General features: G+C 41.7%; 1 protein-coding gene across 2 annotated transcripts in view; it reads right to left on the reverse strand.

The window, feature by feature from the left end:
• The window catches only part of LOC147635747 (uncharacterized), a 34,516-nt gene extending 23,263 nt beyond the window's left edge, over nt 1–11,253 (reverse strand). Inside the window, exons 1-3 of one of the 2 annotated variants that reach the window (XM_086803148.1) lie at nt 10,935–11,253; nt 387–467; nt 154–243 (exon numbers count right to left, since the gene is read on the reverse strand). In XM_086803148.1, coding sequence (XP_086659274.1) covers nt 154–243; nt 387–467; nt 10,935–11,069 — 306 coding nt within the window. In that variant the 5' untranslated portion in view covers nt 11,070–11,253. Of the gene's footprint in view, nt 1–153; nt 293–386; nt 468–10,934 lie in introns of those variants that run through there. The other variant, XM_086803150.1, reaches the window with a different exon arrangement.
• Nucleotides 11,254–25,108: the final 13,855 nt, after the last annotated feature.

Below are 25,108 nucleotides of genomic sequence, written 5' to 3' on the forward strand. Positions count from 1 at the left end.
CGTACAATACAAGTGCATTAATATGTCTGGTACAAGCACAGAAAGTATTGATTGGGATAGGGTACATTAGGTATGTTGCCTTTTTCTTAATCGAAATTCTAGACATTACACACACACACACACACACACACACATCAAAGTTGGATTCTTCACCTGGGCCTGCAAGGATGTTAGCTGCGTAGAAACTTTCATCAATCTGCCAACAAGTGTCTTCATTGTAGGTTTTTTCGAAGCACCAAAAGTCTGTAAAAATCAAGTTCATCGAGAAGCTTTTTGCAGTCAGATGCCCTGACTGCAAGGCAAACAAATTGGCAAAAGGTTGGAAATATGCAACTGACACTCTACATAAGAGCATTACTGATGGGTTTATATATAGGAAATGTGACCTGTCTACTCTTGAACATGTTTCCACCATCTTGCAAACTTTTCATGACTTCCTTTACTGTGAGAGTGACTTCCCCAGTTGCCTGTATGTACAAGTATCAGTCATCCTTGCAACTTCGATACATGAACTCTGACAGCATATTGATTTGTTTAAACCAGAGTGGCAGTGGCTTCCAAGTTCCAACAGGGAGTAATATTAGGTCAAAGATGACCTTGTTAGAATTAAGCTCACTAGGAAATGTGGAGGAATGCTAACTAGTAATGACAACTGCTAAGTAGCACTGTGCTAAGCAATGTTCAGAACTGCTTACTAGCACTGTGCACAGCTAACTATAGCAGTGTGAAACCAACTGTTGGAAATGAGAGAGAATCGCTTAATGGTGGGTAAATAGATTAAGCACTAAGCTTGGATTAACACTCACATAGAGCAGCACACACACAGTGTTAATTAGCACTAAGCATAACGAGATTAACCATAATGAATGAGACTAAGGACAATGATTCACTCATAAAGACAAGAGAGCATAGTTTCCACTCAGGACCACACATAATTATAATAACCAAAAAAGGTTACAGCACATAGTACAATCTACACCCACACTAGTGAGTGAGAGCTAACTGAATTTATAGGCCTCCATGACCTAGGCACTTAGATCCGCTTTCCTCTCCACCTCTCCTACACAATAGGGAGGTGCCTTGATAAGTGGAGATTCATGCCATCTAGAAGTACCACCCAGCCCCTGATGTGTCACCATTCTAGCCTAATTCTAGAACCTTAGACTGTAGCCAAGAAGGGTGCCCACACAGGACTGTTCCACTGGACCACCCTAGGGTGCCACGCTAGACCACCACAGGGTGCCAAACTAGATCATCCCAAACCTGGACCGCTTTCCTAGACCATCACAGAGCATTTGGTGGACCATCCAGGAACGAAGGTGCACCATCAACGGGTACATGAGAGAGAGATGCACACCAGCATTGAAGCCACCGCACTGTCACTCCAATGGGCATCTACCAGAGATAGGAGATGCCACTGACTCCACTGATTCCACCGCCTCGCAGGAATCATTTAAAATGGCCTGTCAGCTCATCCTTCCCATCTAGTACTAGTCATTGAGTCTTTTCGATTGAGAGCTTGTTATTCCATCCCATGCATCGTCCTACTCATTGATGAGTGTGCACGATACACTGAAGGGCATGTAACAGCTTCTTGGGAGCAATGCAAGTAACGTTTAGAGTATTCTTGTCATTGTGCTATGCTCATATTCTAATCTGTCTTGGTCTATTCATCTATACACTGTGTCGTTGAGTATTGAGGACTCCGGACATACCGTCTAGAGGTGAACCTCCACTTTAGTGTGAAGCATTGATGCAGTTTTTAAAAAAAAACCTATTTTCTTTTTTAGATAGTGTCTAGGAGCTAGCACAATCTTGTTAGATAGGAAGTTGCAATGTACATATGTTGGTCTAGAACGTCGATGTACACTCAGCTTGTGTCAGCCAGGTTAATGTAGTATGAAATCAATCCAATCAACCTGGATAAGTGGGTGAATAATGTGTAAAGGCCCCTGGTAAAAAGGTAAGCCGATCGCGTTGATGCGGGGAGAGATCCAGAAGAGCAAAGGTGTCGAAACAGGAAAGAGAAGGGGGGAGATCAAAGGTATTAGGCGGAAATCCTTTTTGGAAGGAGGAAGGTAGGAAAAAGTCATTGCTTTGGATTTTGTATAAAGGCGCTTGGGCTGAGAGTTGCAGGATATACACACATGCAGGGACACAAAATGACAGTGAGAGGGGGAGAGTGGAGAGCTGAGTTCTGGCTTTGTAAAAGGATATATATATATATATATATGCTTTGTGAAGTTAATGGTTTTGAGAGAGATGATTGATGAGGGGTTTAGATGAAAATGCAGCAGCTATGGCTGAATTTGTGAGCATTATGTTGTCTGAATCTCCTCTTTCGTTGTGCGTGTATGAATGAGACATAGGGTTAACACAATCAATCCGGCAGAGGAAAAAACGCTTAAAGGACTCTATTTGAATCTTGTAACCTGTTATCTTACTCACCAGTTGATGAGAGCTAAGCGTCTTCATGTTAATTTAATTTCTCTAAGAGCCTTTTTGTTTTCATGTTCAATATTGCCACTGAGTTGTCAGAATGATTGTGTTTGGTATCAGTTGAAATGTTGGTTGTTGAGTTTCTATGAGTCAAAAGCTATTGGGTCAAGGAGGACCTAGCTGCCTGTGTTTTTTTAATGGTTTGGTGTCAGTTGAAAGTTTAGGACAGCGCAATGCAGTATGAGAAAAGATTCTAGAGGGGAAATTCTTACAGGTGCAGGTTATCAATTAGTGTAAGTATGGAAGACAAAGGATTCAATTTCTGTTAGATTGGTCTGTCTCAGTTCCCTTATAGTTCTAGCTACATGCAGCTTCAGATCCTCTCATAAGTGTTCAGGTCAGGAGCCGTCAGATCTGGAGCTGTCAAGATCAGTTTTAATAGAATCAGCGTTGACTGAAGGAAGTAGTGACTGAATGCAAGCTGACTGGATGAGAGCTGACTAAAGTGGGAAATGACTGGATCACTGCTGACTGAAGGAGGAAGTGACAGAATCAGCGCTGACTGAAGAAAGTAGTGACTGAATGCAAGCTGACTGAATAAAAGCTGACTAATGAAAGCTCACTGAAGAAAGATGATTGAATCAGAGCTATCAGTAGAAAGAGTTAGTCAAGAGCTATCAGAATCAAGAGCTAACTGAGTCAAAGCAGGTTGAATGAGATAGAGTCAAGAAGAGATCTGACTGAATAGGAGCTAACTGAGGAAGCGTTGTCTGAAGAGAGCTGACTGAATCAGAGCTATCAGTAGGAAGAGTCAGTCAAGACTGATTGAATGAGGAAGAGTCAGTCAAGAGCTGTCAGAATCAAGAGCTGACTCAATGAAAACTAGTTGGAACAAGAGTTCACAAGTTAGAAGCTGACAAATTAGAAATTGTACAAGTTTGAAGCCGTCGGATGAGAAGCTATTAGACAAGGAAGGGACTGGATCAGTGCTGACTAAAGGAGGAAGCGTCTGGACCAGTGCTGACTGAATCCCAACTGATTGAAGGGGGAAGTGATAGGATATATGCTTTTACTGAAGGAGGAAGCATCTGGATAAGTACTAATTGAGTCACAGCTGACTTAAGTAGGAGTTAGTTCAAAACTATCCAGAGCAAGAGCTATCTAAATAAGTGATATTAGAATCAGTGCTTACTGAAGTAAGGAGTCAGAAGGAGGGCTGACTAAACCAACGTTGACAGAAGTAAAAGGTATCAGGATAAGAACTGACTGAGGAAGAGCTATTTAAATCACAGCTAACAAGATAAGATCTGACTAAAGAAGGAAGTGTCAGGTTAAGACCTATCTGAATTTGAGCAGTCAGACGAGAAGCTGTCAGACAAGGACTTGTCAGACGATAAGCTATCAGACGAGGAGTTGTCAAACAAGAGCGGTCGGATCAGAAGTTGGTCAGGTCAAGAGCGGTCGGATCAGAAGTTAGTCGGATTAGGACTGCGTGGAGCAAGACTGCTTGGAGCAAGAAAATGCCCGAATAAAAAAAAAGTAGTCAGTATGAGAGTTGAGGAAGCGAGGACCATTGAGCTAAAGAGAGGCAAGCCAAAACCTTCAATTTGTAGGGTTGTTTGGGAGTGGTGTCTTGTATACTTGATCTCATCTATCCTTCTTGCAATGCTAGCTAGTTGTAGCTTCACATGCACTCTGCACTTATTAGTGCAAGGTGACAAGATGACTCATCTAGCCTTCTTGCAATGCTAGCTAGTTGTAGCTTGTCACATGCACTCTGCACTCAATGCAGGGTGTGACAAGATGACTCATCATCAACAGTGCAACAATCATACAGTATTAGAACCCCGTAGGATGATATTTGTCGTACGCCGTGACCCCATTGTACATCCTCAGTCCAGGATAAGTCAGGCACGAGCTACGTAGGTCATTCCTCAGCCTTAGCGGGTCAGTCAGTCAGTCAAGTCCCTTAACCCACTTGGAGAGAATCATTCATGCATGTAGAGTCAGTAGAAGCCTTAGGGTTTGCTTCAGAAAGCACTCTGCATCCTACATAATATGCATTCATATGCCTGTGCATCATTTAGAACATCCCAGAAGCCTTAGGGAATTTACTACGATTTGTCTGGTATTTTTGCCATATTTTATAGTATTTATTTAGTATTTATTTAGCATTTATTGTCATTTATAAATGTAAACTTTATTAAATGACCAGCCAGCTTGACCAACCTCTAGTTAGTATAAATAGGCTTGCATAGGGCTTAGTTTCTCATTCAGTCTTTAGTGTGCTAAGAGCTTTCCTCCTCAGCCCTAGGAGGTCCCTTGCCTTCAGCACTAGACTAGTCTCATCCAGCCCTTGGAGTGCTTGAGTTTGCTTCAGCCAACCTTGGTTCTCCAACGCATGCATCTTCAGCAGTCGTACAATCATAAGCGCATCAGATCAGCCCCAAATCAGCATAAGATTCCTGCGTTTTCTGCATGTGAACAGCCGCCTACTTTCAGCATCTATTCAGGCTAGTATTCAGCTTGCATTTTCTGTCTAGCATCAGTATTCAGCAAGCGTTTCAGTCCAGCCTTAGTTCTACAGCCATTCAGCCCTGCGTTTGCAGATTTCCAGCAGCCCCTTTCATGCGTTTTCAGTCCTACAGCAGTTTACATCAATATTCAGCCTTCCGTTCATCATTCAGTCATACACCAGCCCTCTGGTGAAGGTATTCATAAGCATTTGCAGCATTCTAACATAGCTTAGAACAGTCCACCATCTCCTTTTCTCAACCTCAGGTGTGCAGCCCTTCCTTATGCCCTTGGGAAGAGTGCATAGGCTCGAGATCAGTTCATTGAGGTGTTTCTACAGCCGTGTACAGTTCAGCCAAGCTCCGATCCTCTGAGATCTTGCGTTTGGCTTATCTACAATCCGCAGTCATTCTCTCTAAGCAAATACTATCTCGTTATCGGGATAGGGGGGCCTTCAGTGGGTAATTCGGGACCCAATCTGGTGTACAGTTCTCATATCTCTCTCTCTCATATCTCTTTAAAGTTTGAAGTATTAAAGTGGATTGCTAAACTCACGAAACTCAAGATACAAAAGACGGTGTGAGCATTTGTGTGACAAGATCTTCCAATACAAAGACTTCCGCTGCATATCACATAGCTAGTGTGGGAGTTGAAAAATCTCTCATAGACTAGTGCCCCCACTAAGGAAGCTTTAGATCAGGTCTAGCTTGTGTGAGGAAGCAAGTACTATGGAGCATGCATTTATGCCTATCTATTTGGGGATTCCTTTGTTGTTTGAAGAGGAAGGGGAAGATGCACAGACATTTTTAGAAAATGTGGCTACTTCATGTGTTCTGAGTAACAAAGATACACCAACAGATAGGACTACCTTGGTTTTGGGACTAAGGAAAGAGGCTGAGGAGTGGTTTAATAGTTTGGAAAGGCAGGTACAACAAGACCCTGATTAGTTGGAAACAGCTTTCAAAGCTCAATTTTGCAAGGAAAGAGATGCAACAAACCTTATGGCAGAAGATTCTTGACTTGAAACAAAGAAAATTAGGAGAGTATGCTGAATATAAATCCAATTTTCTGAGGTTATGGGGCAGGTGGATTAGGGCTTTAGCTAATCCTGGAGAGGTGGCAGAGTGTCATGTGCATGAAATGCCATGGACAGTCTCTGGAGCTAGTCCAGAAGGGGGCAGCCAGAAAAAGAGCATTAGAACCAAAAGTAGGAGCAAAGAGTGCAAAAGTGGCTAGTGTGGACTTGGAGCAAGGCATGGAGGACATGAAGAGGATGCTGTTAGCTGCAAGTGGGGATTGTCGGCTGCATCAGAGGATGACGTCGGCTGGACCAGAGGACAAGGTGGCTGAAAGTGCAGCATTATATGGGATTATGTCCAGACGGCGTAGCATTTTATGTAGTATATGACCAGTCGGCTGGTCGACTGCTGGTCGGCCGGCACTCCAAGGAGTCCAAAGGGCTATAAAAGGGGACACATGCTCATTGTTGTAATCATTCAACTCCTTTGAGTTGGGTCTTTAAGGACTAGGTATTGTTTTGGGTGTATACCACCTTTTTCATGAAGGCAGCCTAGGGCTGTAGATGAAGGTACCTTTTTGTACCATCAGAAATATACTGAATTTCCAGCATCTCTCTCTCTCTCTCTCTCTCTCTCTCTCTCTCTCTCTCTCTCCTCTCCCTTCTGTCTGCATTTTTGCATCAGCATGTTCTCAATAGTGTTTAGGGCTGAAAGAAGACTCTCAGAGCTTCCGCGTGTTACATTGGTATCAAAGCATCAGGCTCAGCAAAGCTAAACACTGATTCAGTCCCATATGATGGTGTACAGGTCCAAGGTACAAGAAAGTACACGGATACGAAGCCCAAGGCAAGGAACACAAGAATGGCAAGAGCTCCCAGGAGGTTTGTTGGTGGTGTTCCACAAAGCCAGAGGGGATGGCAGTCCTTTGAGCCAGATAGGTTCTCGGCGGGCAACAGTCCCAAGGGAGGATTATCCTCCAAGGGGTGATGTGAGAGTGCCAGACTCATTTCTCAGGAATGAAGACCAAGACAGTGTTCAGAGTCGGGGCAAGAATGGATTGGGGACTGGATGGAACAGATGCATAGATATTATTTAGAGTCAAAGTGGTTTTGGAGACCGGGCCGGGTTTTTAGTAAAAAGGGTTGCCAGAGTTGGATGGATAACAGAGGGACTCCGTGAATAGAGTGGGATGATGACAGCCATCCAAGAACAGGTTGGAATCCCATCATCAAGTTTAGCAGAGGGGGATGTCATGTGCCTGAAATGCCATGGACATTCTCTGGAGCTAGTCCAGAAGGAGGCAGCCAGAAAAAGAGCATTAGAACCAGAAGTAGGAGCAAAGAGTGCAGAAGTGGCTAGTGTGGACTTGGAGCAAGGCATGGGGGACATGAAGAGGATGCTATCAGTTGCAAGTGGGGACTGTCGGCTACATCAGAGGATGACGTCGGCTGGACCAGAGGACAAGGCGGCTGAAAGTGCAACATTATATGGGTTTATGTCCAGACGGCGCAGCATTTTATGTAGTATATGACCAGTCGGCTGGCCGACCAGCAATGACTGCTGGTTGGCCAGCACTCCGAGGAGTCCAAAGGGCTATAGAAGGGGGCACATGCTCATTATTGTAATCATTCAACTCCTTTGAGTTGGGTCTTAGACTAGGTATTGTTTTTGAAAAAGGACTAATTTATAGTAGGTTTGCATCCTTTGCTGAAGGTTAAAGTAGAAGAGGTTGAACCTACTGATTTTGAGGAAGCAGAAGCTAGAGCTTTATACAAGGCAAAGAAGTACAAGCATAGGAAATACATGCAAGGGGTATTAGAGGATGAAGGACCATCAATGGCAAAAGGGGAAGAACCAGAAATAGAAGGCAAAGAAGAGGAGGCTGTGCAAGGAGGTCATCCACAGGTAATTCAAAAAATTACTCCAGAGGTGGTTGATAGATTGAATGAGAATATGCAAAATCTTTCCATTAACTTGGCACAGGGCGTAAGAATGAGAGGAGGAGAACACAGAGAAGCAAGCAGAGTAGGTAGAGGTAGAGGAAGGATCCCTAACTTGTAATGTTGGAATTGTGGGAGCTAGGACATGGTATGTATACTTGTCCTTGGCCTAGAATGGATCTTGGTTAAGCCTTCCATGCTTCTCCACAAGTTGTTCCACAAGCACCACAAATTTTAGCAAGGGGAAATCAGCAAGTGCAAGGAGGAAATCAGCAAAGGGGTAATGGTCAAGGTAATGCTGCAACCCAAAATCCCAATCCATGAGCTCAAGAACCACCACAAGAAACAGGAGAGAGTGTAGTACACTTAGTTGAGTTGGAGAAGCCAAATATAGTAACAGACTTGGATGCTTTAGCTACCAAAAGAACTAGGAGTAAAGGGAAATAGCCTACGGATGAAGCTAGACCATCAGAAGGTGCTAGAGAGAAAAGCAAACCAAGTGAGGAGAGACCAAAAGTCAAGAGGAGAAGGAGAATTACTTTGAGGAGCTTTCCATTGGGAGAAGGAGTAGAACCATATAATCTCAAGCAAGATCTTCAACAATTTAAGCCTAATATCTCCTTACCTCAACTACTTGCTATGGTGCCAGCCTTAAGAAAAGAATTTGCCAGGTGTGTAAGTGTGAGGCCTCATAAGTCAAATTCTCAACCCATGGTTGAGGTACATGCTGCTCCTATAGCTGTGGATGAAGAATACCTTGGTGGATGGTGGGACATAAATATGCATTACGTCTGAGATTATTGTGCATAAGTTAGGGCTGAAGATCCATGAGAATCCCTACATCCAAGCAAAGATGGTGAACAACAGCAAGGCTAAGTGCCTTGGTGTGATCAAACAAGTAGAAGTGGATGTGTGTGAAATCAAAAGGAAAGTGGATTTCTATATTATGACCATCAAGGGGGATAGCTATGCACTCATTTTAGGTAGACCTTGGTTGCGTGGACTAGGAGCTATACAAGATTGGTTAAAAGATCATCTAATCTTAAAAAAAGATGAGCATAGAGTCGTATATGATTTAAAAGATCAAGTGCAGTATAGTGAGTTGGAAGAGGAAGAGACATAAGAGAAGTACGATTATGAGTCAGGGTCAGTAGAGGAGAGTGAGTGGTATGTTGAAAGTGAAGAGGAAACTGATTTGGAGGTCATGGGAGTGAATTTGATTTCAGCAAAACAGGCTGCCCTGAATTTTCAGCCTTTCTTTGGTAAAAGTATTTGAGTTTTCTTGATAACTTTTGCATTTATAGTTCAACTTTGCTTCAATGTTCAAAGGCGAAAGAAGGACTCAAAAGGTTAGATGAATGTAAAGGTGTGCACTTCATTGCTCTAGTGAAAGCCTTCCTTGGTGGATCTTCAATCTACGTGAATGTTGAGGACTGCTAACTAGTAGTGACAACTACTAACTAGCACTATGCTAAGCAATGTTGAGGACTGCTAACTAGTAGTGACAACTACTAACTAGCACTATGCTAAGCAATGTTGAGGACTGCTAACTAGCAATGTGAAACCAATTGTTGGAAATGAGAGAATTTCTTAATGGTGGGCAAATAGATTAAGCACTAAGCTTGGATTTATACTCACATAGAGTAGCATGCACCAAAGTGTTAATTAGCACTAAGCATAATGAGATTAACCATAATGAATGACTAAGCACAATGTTTAACTCATCAAGACAAGAGAGCATATTTTCCACTAAGGATCACAAAAAATTATAATCAAAAAAGGTTACACGACATAGTCCTCTTAACACCCACACTAGTGAGTGAGAGTTAAGTGAATTTATAGGCCTCTATGAGCTAGGTGCCTAGATCCACTTTCCTCTCCAACTTGCCTAAATATTCTCCCCTACACAATAGGGAGGTGCCTTGATAAGTGGAGATTCATGCCACCTAGCAATGCCACCCAACCCTTGATGTGTCACCATTCTAGCCTAATGCTAAAACCTTAGACCAAGACCTTTATCCAATAATACACAAAGGATTAGTGTGACCAAGGTACGAATGTAGATCACCTAAACTAATAACCTAATGTTACATAAAAGGGTTAATGATAAACCTCCAAGTGTTTGCACTCCTAAAGATGACCTTATGTCACATGAAAGTGTGAATGAAAAACCTACTGGTATAGGTGACTTTCAACAAAGCATAATATGCATCCTCAAAGATGACCTAAAGTTACATGAAAGGGTGAATGAAAAACCTCCAGGTGTCTGTGGTTTCCAGCACAGGGTAATATGTATGCACTAGTGAAGAAAGCTTAATTTTACATGAAAAGATGAATGAAAAACTCATAGGGAAATATGCATGACCTACCATTAAGTGAAAGGGTGAATAAAAACCTACAGGTGTGGGTGGCTTCCATTAGAGGGTTATATGCACTGCTAAAGATGACCTGATGTTCTCAAAATGAAAAAACTACAGGTCTAGATGGCTCTCAGCACAAGGTAATAGGCACCCCTAAAGATAACTTAATGTTACATAAAAGGGTCACTGGAAACCTTCAGGTGTCGGTGGCATGCAGGAGAGCGTGCTATGTAATCCCAAATGGTAAAGTTTACCTAATGTTACATGAATGGGTATATGGAAAAAGGTGGCTTCCAGCAAAGGGTAATATGCACTACTAAGGATGACCTAATGTTACGTGAAAGGGTGAATGAGAAACCTACAGTTGCTTCAGCAGGAGGTGATTTGCATACAGACGTGAGCGGCTAGGAGGTCAAAATATGCATTCTAGAGGTGTTTGTGTGTGTCCACGCATACGCGTGCGTGCGTGCATGCACACATACATGTGTGTGCATGTACATATGTATGCATGCGCACATACATACGTATATGTACTAGAAGGTAATCAAACAAGGTGCGCGTGTATATGTAAGCATGCATGTAAGAATGTGCACGTCTTTGTATGTGTGAGTAAGTCGTGCATGTGGGTAAGCCTACATGTGTGTATGTGTCTGTGGGCGTACCTTGAGGATGGCGTTCCAGGCAGCATCCGTGAAGAGCTCGCTAGAGGATGGCATGATGGACGCGGAGCACCTGGAGCCCACGCAGTAGAGCTGCCGCATCTGCTGCTGCTGTTGCTGCTGGTTTTGATACGCCATGAGAATAAACCTTACCAATCCGCAGTACAGTGCTCTTCTTCTCCACAGTTTTTGAGCCAAGAAACAACTTAACCGAAATTCAAAGTCGCTCGTTCCGCCTTGCTCGTTTCATATATGGTTATATGGCTGAGCTTGTCCACTATGCCCCTTGCACAAAGTCGACGACCGTCTTCTTTACAACCTTAGCAAATGTGTCCCCTAAGGTTTTTTTTTCTTTTTTTTTAACATATTTATAAGCTTTTTACAACTGTCACTCACATCCTATCACATTGCACTATTAAGTAAGCCTCAAATTTGATCCCACCTCTTCTCCCCCCAAACAAAAGACAAGTGCTCCCAAGAAATATGATCCCCAGCTTGTAAGCCGCCTACAAGCAAAGATTCAAAGGTGCATCCTTTAGGAGTCTGTTCCTCCACGAACTCTTTCTTTGTCCAACCTCCCTGTAACAAATGCCTCCTTACATGTGACACCAGATAGCAATGAAGAACTCCACACTCAAACCATCCCACCCAAGAGATTTCTCCTTCCTAAGTTTCTATAGGGCAATCCAACATCCCTTCCCTTTTAAGAGATATATACATATAGATATAAAAGAAACATTTGGATTGGCCCAAATATTTCTTTTCTATCTATATGTATATATATCTTAAAAAGGGGAGGAAAGGCGTCACCTGGCAATAGAATTTTTATGGGTTTTTAAGTTTTGGGGGGTTTTATAATCATCACGTGACACTTAAGGGATTTTTAGGGAGCATTTCAAGTTCTGAATTTGAATTTATCTAGAGTGTTTTATACGATTGTATTTTTTATTAGAATTAGATTAAAAGAAGAGAACAGGGGGCCTGGGTGTACACAATTGACTTCCAATGGATACTTGGTATGATGGCAACCTTCATAGTTATTGATGCAGATCTTACAATAGCAACAACAGTTGAACTAATGGGGACACCAGGTTGCATAGCAACACTATCCCCAAGGAGAGTCGATATCTGCTCTTAGTCCCCAACCAAATGATCCAGAGGCTGCCATGGTGGGATCGTTTCCTCTATGCAAGGAGGGTAGGTTCACAGGGCCGAGGGACTGCTAGCTTGGGGAAGCAAAAGCATTAGATGACACAAAAGGTTGAGATCTACCAGATAAGTGTGGAAGGAAGACCATATCGCCGAGGGAGGATGGTTGTACAATTTGTCCAATTTACAGAAACAAACCTCGGCATGGCCACTCTGCCTGGTTGGGGTTTTGAAGCGGGAATGGCGACCTGTTTCTAGGTCTGATTAGGATTTATGATGCTGTGATTGCTGTGCTAGACTTTTTCAATGCAAGATTCTCTAAGCTTGGCTATGATTAATGCAAGATTCTTTATGCTTGGCTATGATTAATGGCGATTCCAGTGAAGAAGATGACCTCCCCATAGATGTGCAATAGGAGTATGAAGATGAAGGGTGGCCACACCCCTTGGAGGGTTCCCGTAAAAACACACACTGAAGGGAGGCACTCCCCTTTTCTTCTAGAAAGCGTTTGAAGAACTAAATTTAAATTAAAAATGTTAATGTCAATATAGATGCAAATGTTTCATTTATATATCTATACATCTATATATATATGTCTATATATCTCTTAAGGAAAGGGAAGGTGTGCCATGTGGAAGCCAAAAGAATTTTTTAAGGTTTTTAAAATTTTAGGGAATTTTAATCATCATGTGGCACCTAAAGAGAATTCTTAGAGCATTTAAAGCATTAAGCCACTTTAGTGCATTAGAGCATTCCAACTTTTGAATTTGAATTTATCTAGAGTGTTTTGCACGATTGTATTGCACCAACTTTCATTTTATTACACTAACTACTAACTAAAGAAGAAAGTACTTTCATTTTATTACACTAACTACTAACTAAAGAAAGTACTTTGCACATTTTGTTTTGCACGTAGGTTATAGGTTTTATAGGTGAAAGCTTCGAGCTCCATGACTACTATATTTTGCATGTAGGTTACAAATTTTGTAGGTGAAAGTTTCAAGCTCCATGACTAGTGTATTTTTTATTAGAAGAAGAGAAGATAAGATATGCATGTAAGCTTTTGTGCTTTCTTTGGCAAGTTGAAGGGTGTCTTTGCTCACAATCAGCCTTGCAATATTAATGCTAGGAAGATGGCACTTGGCTTTGTTTTGATGTAAAGAGGTCTTTGCTTATTTATATATATATATAATTATTGGTCAAAAAAAGATATTAAGGTCTTTTGGAATGTTAGTTATTTTCAATGTAGATTGAACGATCCAATATAAAAATAAGATAATATTGAACTGCGTGCTTTTTTTAAAGGTTACAAGTCGTGCTTGCTCACAATCGTCCCTTGGTCTCTCAAGTAGGTGATTATTATTAAAGGTTTTTTTTCTCTCTCTCTCTCCAATTCACAGTAGGGTGTTTTTTTGTTTTCTCTTTCCACCAATCCCTCAAACCACCATTTTTGTATAAATAAAATAAATTGACAAGTCCAAGCTTCCCACATTTTTCTCTCTCTCCAATGCACTGCGACTGCGAAAGGTGGTATGGGGCCTATTTTGTTTATTTTTCTTCCTTTCCATCCTATTTAGAGGAGAGAAAGGGAAGGAGGGACCCCTTCAAGCTAAGAGAAAGGGACCCTTCTGCATGCGTCACGCATTAACGAGGCTTTAAGGGAGACGAAGGAGGCTAGCTTTAAGTGAGAATAAGGCTCGCTTAGCATTAACTGAGAAGAGAAGCTGTGAGAGAGAGAGAGAGAGAGAGAGAGAGAGAGAGAGAGAGAGCTCTACAAGGGGAGGGGCAGTCGCCTGGGGGATCATGGCAGAAAGGACGGGAGCCAACCTATGGCACCATGTAGCATGAGAGAAAAAGGCTTGCTTGGCATTAACTCAGAAGAGAAGCTGTGAGAGAGAGAGAGATGCAAAGGGAGGGGCAGCCGCCTGGGGGATCATGGCAGTAAGATACGGAGCCAAACTGCCACACCATGCAGCGGGGGAGATGCCCAGCACAGAGAGGAGTAAAGACGAAGGGTGGCAGCTCCAGGTGAGAAGGAGAGACACCCAACCCCACTAAGAGGAGTAAAGACGAAGGGTGGCGACTCCATGTGAGAAGGAGAGATGCCCATGCCCACTTAGAGCAGGAAAGTAGAAGGGGAGGTTAGTAAAGACACATGAGCTTACCAAGAGGTGACAACTGTCCCCATCTCAAGGGGGCTCTACATGGGAGGTTAGTAAAAGGAGAGGCTCAAGCGGTGGGCCACAATGACCCAGGGAGAAGAGAGAGCCAATCAACAGCAACCAACTAAGATTTTCAACAATAAGGCGGTGTTGCTACTTCACATAGAGATAGATCTTCAACACTACTCTTTGCCTTGTCATAGGATGGTGGTTGTTATTGGCCATGTCTTTTTGAATGCTGCTTCTCTCAATTAGAAAGACTACTCACAATAGAAAGTATCTTTCATCCTTTGTGTTTGGCAACTCACCAAACTCAACTCCCAATTCATATGCAAAAGTATTGAAATCTCGGACAAGTCAGCACATCCTCAAAACACAAATAATTTCCATTTAATCCTATGGCATCATTAAGCATAATTCTTAGCCTAATAAGTTGAATCATCCTCAGGCGGCATAGTAGAGGGCACACATGGGATTGATGCTCTGGCTCTGATACGAGGTTCCCCACAAAGTGAGGACTTGGAGATTGGGAAGGTGCCCTCAAAAAAGCATGAGCTGATTAAGGTGATCGTGGTAATGTACAAGCCAAATATGCCTTGTCAATGGTGATGTCTAAACAAGGGATTCTCATTGTCTCAATGTTTTTTCCTATGAGAATTGTGCCATCCACCACCGAGCTTCCCAGAGCCCTGCTCATACCACTATTGGTGATATCCAACCTCTCTAGCTTCATCATTGAATTGGTTGAAGTAGCCTAGGTGCATCTATTGTTGATAGCTTTTCCAAGTTACCTAACTGTGGTGGCATGCATCATGTGAGAGCATTTTTAGATAATGCTAGATATTGCGGGTGAATGGCACCAAAAAAGATTTTTCGCCTAGATGTAGGTGTTATAAGTTTATCAATAGGCTCACACACACACACACACACACACACACCCATGTGTGTATAAACTATACGCACGCGTGCACACACACACACACACACGTATATATATATAGGAAGGTGGCAGCTCTAGATGAGGAGGAGAGACTCCCATCCACTAAGAGGAGCAAAGTTGAAGGGGAGGTGGGGGTTCCAGGTCCTGAGCAATGGGAGAAGGAATGGAGCAAAGACAAGCAAGCTAGCGAAAAGGTGACAACCCTCCCCATCGCTCGCAGAGGGGGGGACACATAGGCACTCTTCTACGTGGGAGGTTAGCAGAAGGAGAGACCGGCCAAAAGGTGACAAGCGTCCCCATCTCAAAGGGAGTATACATGGCATAGAATGAAAGGCTTAGGTGAGCTAGCCGACAACCATCCCCATATCAAAGGGGAATACATAGGGCACTCTACATGGGAGGTAGTAGAAGGAGAGGCTCAAGTGAAGGGCCTCCACAATGACCTAGGAAGAAGAGAGAGCTATCCAGAGAGACGACAGCCCAGCCAAGATTTTCAATAATGAGACAATGTTGCATCATCTCAAAAATGGCCTACGTCACATGGAAATAGATCTCCAACGCTGCTCTTGGCCTTGGGAGCCTCATAGGAAGGTGGCTATTGTCGGCCATGCCTTTTTAAATGCTTCTTTTCTCAATCAAAGACTAAGCAACAGAAATTACCTCTTGTCCTTTTTTAATGCTTCTTTTCTCAATCAAAGACTAAGCAACAGAAATTACCTTTTGTCCTTTATGGTTGGCACTTACCAAACTCAACTCATAGAGTTAATATGTGAAAGCGTTGAAATATTAGATAAGCCAGCACATCCTTTTTCATTTAACCATATGGCATCTATGGGACTGACATCCACCGACAGTCTGGCTCTAATAGATGTTTCGACATGAGGCGACATGAGGTTCTCCCACAAAGTGAGGACTTGGAGATGGGCAAGTTCCCCTCAAAAAAGCATAAGCAAATCAAGGTGATGGTGATGTGTTGTTGCATAGGTCTAATACACCTTAAATATCAATGGTGAGGCATGAATAAGGGATTCCCATTGTCTCACCATTCATTCCTAGGGGAAACGTGTTGTCAAGCTTCCCAAACTCCGCTTAGACCACTATTAGCGATACCCAACCTCTCTAGCTCCACCATTGAATTGGTTGAAGTAGCCTAGGTGCATTTTTTCATAGATTCTACAAATAAATAAAATTGTCCACCTTTGCTCAAAAAATGCTAATAGTAGTCGCAATAATAGAGTATCATTGCCCCCACACTTAAATGCGAAGCGTCCTTGTGCAAGAATAAATAGCTATCCACTCCCTACAATTCCGCTACTCTACATCTTTATAAAACCTGCTAAACAGAACTTCCACCAATAATCTAGCTTATAGAAAATTAAACATTCAATATCAATTATCCTCTCACTCATAACTTAGCCATGAAATTAGAACATAATCTTTTCAAATAGCCCACTCAAAATTTGGCCTTAGTATCTTGGCATACTCTCTCGACATAGCTCAAGTAGAGCCTAAGGGCAACGAGAGGGGCATATAGAGATTATACTAACTCCTAATAAGAAAGGTCGCTCTAGAACTCATCTAACTAGCAAACTAGCAAGAAACATAAGTTATACTAAACACTCGATTTTAGATGCTCTCACCAATACACACTCTCCCACATTTTGAACACACATACACCCATCTATAATTTTTTCATTATTATATATCATTTATACTAAACACTCGATTTTATATGCTCTCACCAATACACACTCTCCCACATTTTGAACACCCATCTATAATTTTTTCATTATTATATATCATTTATCATAAACAAAGGAGAAAGTTACGAAACAATATGTACTGCACCAAGCTAAAAGATTATGACAATTAGGACAAGCTTTGTCTTGTAAACATCCCAAAATCTTCACACCGTGAAACTTAAAACCTATACCACAGGTAGAGGAGATGCAAGAACAAGAAAGTGTCCAAGAGAGAGAAAAGAAGTAGTACTTCTCCTTTTCATGAATCATGCATTCCTCCAACCATCCAAACTATGTTTTCTTGATCTTTTATTAATTTTACAAAAGTTAAAAATGCAAAACTTCTAAGTTATAAAATTGAGGCCTTATTTTGCTTCTAAAACTAAGGTTCCTATGCTATAACCAAGAAAGCACTATTGTGTACAACAGTTTATACATTTTGCGGACCCGTTAAATAATGTCGATACTTACATTTAATAAAAAGATATAGCAATAAAATTATTACAATCATAAATGCCAACAAAGTTTGATAAACAGATACATTTTATCGATGCTATTTTGGTACCAAATTTAGGGGTTATCATTCATCCCTCACTTAGCTAGTGAACATACCTGTAAACCAAAATGTTAGAGTAGTACACCTTCCATTATGAACTCAAAGGAACTCCTACACTCTCTAAAAATCTCTTTAACTTCATCTTCACACTCTAATCACTCTTCATCTCCCCAAACTCCAAACCTCTCAAACCCATCAATGATACAAAAGAAACCACCCCAAACATTTCACCCTCAAGAAACTACTCAACCCACACTATGGAGAAAAGAATAAAAAAACTCCTTATGGCACCTAAGAACCCTTAAAAATTTTACATAAAAGCACTCCTGAATAAGAGATACAACCTACAAGCTCACCCACCCATATGTGCTCCCACTTTTTGGAGGCCTCAAATTATATTATTGAGCTTAGTGTGTTGTGCAACATAAGCATCTCGTTGGCAGAAAAAAAATGCTTCTTCATTGGTGTGTAAGAAAGGTAAAATCGTAGCTTGGGGGAAGTTATGCATATATGACTCTGTGTGAATAGTAGCTTACAAAAGGCATTCACACCATAATCTCAGGACCTTAATTAAAGGTTTAAATTAAACCTTATCTCTTTATTTTGCTACAATTACACAAGGCGACATGTGGTCATTGGTGGGATGTTTGCAGGCAGAGGCGATAGCTTGTGGGCTGAGCAGATGTGGCTGTCAAGATTATGGGTGATTTTTTTATAGGTTGCATAGCCACTTTGGTGTATTAGAGTTGTGGGGGTAGCATAGTTATAGTGTCAGCTCGTACTTGGGTTCACACTATGGACCAACCTTTGTATGTTATAAAATAGAAGAGTACTTTTTTCCCTTATAATATGCACTATTATCTTTATGTTATGGTTTGAAGAGAAGAGACTTAAAGAAAATTCATCCATCCATCTCTCTTTTGTGTGCTTGTCTACTGTGTGTGTGTTTTTGCTTTCATCAAGAAGCTCAAGCTCACCCTTTCCTCTGAATTCTTCTCACGTGCAAGATCTACATTTACTGACTAGCTCTATAAACAGTGCCATAAATTTTTTGAAGAGGAAATTAAACCACTCTATCTTTGGGCAAAGCTCCAACAATGAAGGAGTGGGAGATAAGGACCACGAACCTCAAGGTTCACTCCCTTAAAAAGTGGTCAAACCACGTCCCATGCCACAATGTTTCAAACATTTGGTATCAATCCTGGCTAGGTTTATCCCAAGTTGACCATGACCAACAAGAAACTTAACAATCTTAGTTAAACAATTGAGACATGTCTTTTTTGATGTATTGTTAGTAAGGACAAGTGTTCTTTAATACATCCAAGTGTTCTTTAATACATCCAAGTGCACATAGTGCTAACATGAGACCCACTCTTCATAGGGGCTCATTATAGAAGTGCCTTCACCACCATGATACCAAGTCCCAGTTCTTATCTGTTCGAATAAGGAACATACTACACAAGGAAGTGTAAAGAGTTAATGTCTAGGACTACTCCAAATGGAAGGGAGCCACAAGGGCATTCACATAATGTCTCCTCAGTTGCTTTAAGCTTGCAACCTTAAATTCAGACTGACGGGGGACAAGTTCCATTAAAAATGGCATAGCCCAACCCCACAGGTTAAGAGATCAATATTGTACCCTAAAAACATAAGGTTTCATGTAACCACCTCCGTAGGTTCCATCGCCGCACGTGAATACATGGAATTTGAAATGGGAATGGGAGTTGGTAGCAAACTTTAACACATACAAACTAAAGATGATGACCAAATGGAACTAGAGATCCTATTCATTAGTACCTTGAGAAGCTCAATCAAAATTGCAAGGCCATGGGATAGATTGATGATACCATCAAGATTTGTTCATTTTCTAACATTGCCATGAAGAAAAAGCATGCCAATGGTTTAGGTCTCTAAATCTACTTGACACAAATATATAGCCTCAAAAACCAGGAGGAGGGAGAAACAAAATGCAAGATTATATTGCTAGAACCAAGCATCTACACATGAGATACATCACTTGTTGAAAGACTGGATGATGTATTGCTCATTTATTGATTTATGATTGGTCTCAAGAGAGTAAAAGGCTTCACGAACATCTCTCTAGGGCTCTTTGTAAGTGCCACGGCAAGAACCATGACATAGCTCATTGTTGGTACCAACAAGGAAACCCAATTGGTAGACTTTGGCACCATGATATATGCTCCCTGTGTGCCAAGGCAACCATTGGATTTATTAGCCCTACTAGTAGTCACTCCTCACTAGGCACAAGCTCTAGTGCCCACATATCAAAACCCTTTACAATGCGAGACCACCCCAATTGCCATATCCACTTCTCTGGGTACTACCATCCTAGCCAGTTCCTCCAAGAACTACATCAATATAGCAGTACTCAATGACCTTGCCCGCAAAAACAAAATCCCAAGGATAAGAGAGCTATGAGCTTATGATCAAAAGACCCATATGAGTAGCAACAATATAATCCCTATGGGTATCCTGACCAAGGTTCAAACTACACCTCTCTGTTTGAGGCCATGGTGGAACAAAGAGTAAGAGACCTCAACAATATGGCATGTAGGACACTAATGTAATGTTTCCAATACAAAGGACAACACCATATTGTAGAGTGTGCTCACAAAGACCCTGCACACCAAATCCCCCAAGTGCTCCTAAGACTCTAAATCATGTGCCCAATCCCAACTTAATTCCTTAAGGGGGCACATGTTATAAGTGCAGATTCAAACAAAGTGACAATCGTCTCCCTGTGGTGGGAGAAGCTTCTACCTCCTCCACTTTGATAAGCCTAAAGCATATAAGGAGGACTCATTCACATAGTCCCCCTTAATACAATTACAAGGCCTTAAGACAAGGGCAATATAGAAACATCCAAGTTTATCCCAATAAGTAAAAAGCCCAAGTTTTAACTTCAAAGTAAGGAGCTAATGAGCCAGAGGTGCAAGCCCCAAAAGTTACAATAGCCCCTAAAAAGGCTAATGAATCAAACCCAGAGTTCTAGAAGAAGAAGACCTCGAAGAGCACGCGTAAACACAATGCACAATCAATTGTGAAGGGCAGTGACATCATGACCATCAAAAGTGGTTTGGACTAGAGCTCCAAAGTTGCCTCCCTTGCAGAGGTAACCAACGATCTCCTGCCCAAAGAAAACAAAAACCTGCTCTTCCCAAAGAAAAAAACCCATAGACTATGAAAACCTTCCGAAGAAACTCAAGGAGCATCCCAACCTCGTGTTAAAGAAAGTGAGAATGAAACAAGCCCAAGAGCTTGTAAGGAAGATACAATCTGAACTAGAACCAGTGTTAGCTTGAGCAAGTGATTGAGTATGAACCATGATGAACCACACTTGAGTAAATCCAGACCCTATCCAAGAGCCAACTAGAGAATCAATGATCCTTAGACTTCACCCAAGGCCTCAAACAGACTCGTATCCATTTTTAAAAGAGGCTATAAAGAGAACTAGTTCCTGAGCATTTGCCTCTGAAACGAATTCAACTAAGCCCCACATTGCTAGATGTAGTGAGGGAGGACTCAATGGGAGGTGAAAGTTAGCCTTCCATGGGTCCATAGCCAACACAACATCGTTTTTGAGGTGATTAGCAAATGACTTTATTCCCCTTTGAGGCACCACCCCCCCAAGGGAAGGATCAATGCACATACCTTACACATTAGCAAGTCCTAGCCCACCTAAGAGTGAGTATACGAGCCCGGTGATGAGTGCGAGTACCACCCAGCGAACATAGCAGGTCTCATAGCCTTCTTGTCCTTGAAGTTCTAAGTTCTGATAAGTTCCCTTTTACAAGAAAATTCTCAACTTTGGATGAATGAGAATTTAAGAGCCCATACAAGAACCTGAGCTAGAGGAGGAAGAAGACAAACCATGCCCCATTGGGCACTCTCCATCCATAGTCAAAACTAAAGGACAACCCAAAGTGCCTATAAACAAGTTAGGACACTATTTTCAAAGCGACAAAATGAACGTAATGTTACGTGTCGTATACATGCTGTGTACAATGGACTTAAGGTTTGCGTAATCTTGGATGGTGGTGTTGGTGTCATTAAAATCACTAAGGATTGTTGAGAGGCATAGGGTAGCTCACCACTATTGTGTCATGGCTTTGGAATAAGGATCGCGATGGGCAATGACGGGTTTAGTAGAACTGATGCATATTTTTGCACAATTTTTTTAAAAAAATGGTCATTCAAAATTTTTAGGGCCAGAATGCCCAGAAAGGGACGCGACACCTACCAAATAGCAACCTTGTTCTAGAAACGTCACAAACATAAATGCCTGATGCGTTTTTTCAGTAACCAACTGAAAAGATTTGATGGAGGAGTGTTAGGGGGACTCTCTATAAGTGTAGCTGCTCTCATAGAAAGGTCTAGAGTCTAGAGTTGAGAGAGAGAGAAAGAGGAGGACAATCATCATAATTGCCACTCTAGACCTCATAGTTTCAAGCCATGGTGAAAATCAATTCTCAATTTCTCATATATTCAATGCAATACTGCTATCTGCTAGCCTCTAGGTAGTATAGAGAGTACCGAGAGAGTCAAAGAGAGAGAAAGAGAGAGCGCTCTCAGAGAGAGAGAGAGAGACAGACGGCAATGCAGTACCGAATCGGAGAGACGTCCCCAGTTGTCTCGAACTTGTGTGTGTGCAGAATAGATAGTCCCCACACGGACACGTTTTTTTTCTCTTGAGAGGGTGGCAGACAGCATTGCGATGGGAGGAGTGTCGTGCCCCCCAGAACAGAACAGAACAGAACCTTGTTGGTAAGACCAGCCAGTGGGGTCGAACCAGTCCAGGGTATTCAGCCTAGTTTGCCAAACCAGCCCCCCAAGGTTAGCAGGAATGTAACCGGAATGGTTCTTAGGAACTTGAGCTCCCACACGAGTCTAACATTTATTTGTTTTCTCCTTACTAAATTATTACTACGTACGAAGACAATGAATTCATTCATTCAGTCATTTATTTTGTATGTATCTAGGCTGGTTCATGGTGTGCCCCCTGCCCGGTCGTGGGAGCATTTTAATTCATTCATTTTATTTATTTTATTTGTTGGCTCGTTCAAGGTGTGCACGGCCCCGCCCGGTGGCGCCATCGTGGGAATGGGATGATACACTGTGCACACTGTATCGTCTTCATTAGAAGCTCCAACAAAATAATTCAACAGCAGGTGAGGAATCCTATGGCATTTGGGTTGGCTCCAAAACTTCACGGTCTATTCTTATTTTTAGAATCATATGATTCGAGCGTGCTTGGCAAAACTGTTTGGTAAATTCAAAATAGAGTTGCCCTTGATTTTTAGATAGAATATTATCACATTTAATAAAATAAGGAAGTACAATATCTTGGCCGCTAAATTAGGGGCATCGAACAAATGATGTGCGAGATAGCAGCCTTTTTTTAAAAAGGGACAGATTGGAATTAATGAGAAAAACTCCTAAATGGGTTTTAGAGAGGATATATAAAATCAAAGGGGGCTAAGCCCACAAACCCGAAGCTAGTATAGAGCAAGGATGCTCTTATTAAAATACGTAATTACAATGCATCCCTAAGTTGAAGATATCAAAAGGTGGGCCTCTACCCTCTAGTTGAGCAACCTCTTTCTCCTTGTCATCTTCAACTTCTCTATCCTCTGTTATCTTTTGTTCCTTTAGTTCCGTTTTGGCCTGTCTCGCGAAACAAAGAAAAACTCAGGCCAAAAACAGAGGTAGGTTTTGTGTTATTTTTTTTGGGTAAAAACAGTAGAATATATTAAAAAAAGGTGAGATTACAGTGCCCCATGAGGAAGGTCCATGGGGGGAGTGTCAAGGCTTGGAGTTGGAATGCCACAGAAGGCTTCAATATGCTATTCATCATATTCAGTCCTCGGATGGTTTTGGAGGGGTACATTAAACCCTTTCGGTCAGGCCCATGGCAACTTTTACAGTCTTTTCATCGTGTTCAGTCTTAGTCTGCTTTTGTAGGGTTCCATAAAACATTTTCAGTTGGATCATGTACAGGCTATCCTCCTTTTCAATTGCCCCCAGGTTTTGTGTTATTGAATACCCATTCATTCCTTTGTATGCCATAGCAGCTCAGCTCTAAGCATACTAAAATAACTTGCTTCCAAGGTAAATCACTTTTAAGAACAGGTTCTAAACTTTTTTGAATTAATTCAATAGCTTTTGAAGTAAAGGGCTGGGAGAAGAAGAGATGGGAGATGTCTTCAATTCTTGTAAGGCATATAGGAAAAGTCCCATTTCCAATCCCTAGTGAATGAGCCTTGGCATCGGTCCTCCAGACTGCCTGTGTAGGATAAGCCAAAGCAGGCAAGATTTCTTAGGTTCAATTTTAACATGCTAGAGGTTTGTAAACTTGAAGTACCATTGTTTCTTGTCCAGAAGCACATTCCATTTAGAGTTAAGCTTTACATGGATGGGGGGACTATACATTCTGGGGGAAATAGGCATTAAAGGCTTGCCAGAGTTCTAGAGGATTGATAAGACATGGAAAGAAGTAGGAACATGGAGAAAATGAGTAGAGAGATCATTCCAACATTGAAGCCTAGATTGAATACGTTACCAATCCAGGCTATTGCTCATTTTGATTAGGGCATGTGGTTCCTCCAAGCAAAACCACTTGCTGTGATGTTTAGTCCACAGATCACCCTAGGTCTGCAGGCCTTTCTTAGCCAAGGATAGAGTAGCTCTCATCTCTTCATGCAATTTCTTTCAACGGCGGCAGAAGGGGCCGAGTCTTGACAATAAAGACTAGCAGCATTAGACAAGCTGTAGTTGGGTTAGGTTGGAGGGAGCCTTTACGATTGTTCTAAGCCTTCTAGAGGCTTTTGATTGGGAATTTACTAAAAATGATGGTTAAATTTGGTAGATTCCTCCATGGTTTCGAGAGCAGGCCATTTACACAAACCCTAGTTCTTGCATTTCCAAATAGGGTAGAGATAAAGCCAATAAACTTCTTACCTAGACTCATACTAGCTAGAGATTGTAAGATAAAATCTCATTCCAACCTGTCATAAGCTTTGTCAAAATCAATTTTAAAGAATAAAAAGTCCTACTTTGTTTTCTCAGCATATTCTATTCCTTCCCACAAAGAGAAAATAACATCAAGAATAAAAAGTTCTACTTTGTTTTCTCAACAGATTCTATTCCTTCCCACCGAGAGATAATAGCAACAAGAATAAACCTACCCTTTACAAAGCCCTTTTGCTCTTTTCTGATCCATCTATTTAGATGATTTGAAAGCCTCAAAGCTAGAACCTTAGCAAAGATCTTATATGTAGAGGTCAACATTGTGATAGGTCTCGAGTTAGCAATTAGGTCCTTATCACCTCTTTTGTGAATGAGGTTGATGACCCCTTCATTAATTTTTTTGGAAAGGCACCAAAGTGACATGCTTCAGTCCATACCTGCATTAGGGTAATGATGAGTATTTGTTTAAAATGTTGGCCATTAATGCTAGGGCTTTTCCTAGTTTGGAGGCAGTCTATAGCATCCTTAATCTCATAGGGAGCTTATGTCTGAAACTAGTTGTAGAGCAATGAAGGGGAACAACTTTCTTTCTAACAGCTAACATTTCTTGCATGTTTATTTCTTTATTGGGGGAAAGAGGA

Source organism: Cibotium barometz, chromosome 9 (assembly GCF_041138505.1).
Source record: "Cibotium barometz isolate CiBa-2024 chromosome 9, ASM4113850v1, whole genome shotgun sequence".
In the NCBI taxonomy this organism is placed as follows: Eukaryota; Viridiplantae; Streptophyta; class Polypodiopsida; order Cyatheales; family Cibotiaceae; genus Cibotium; species Cibotium barometz.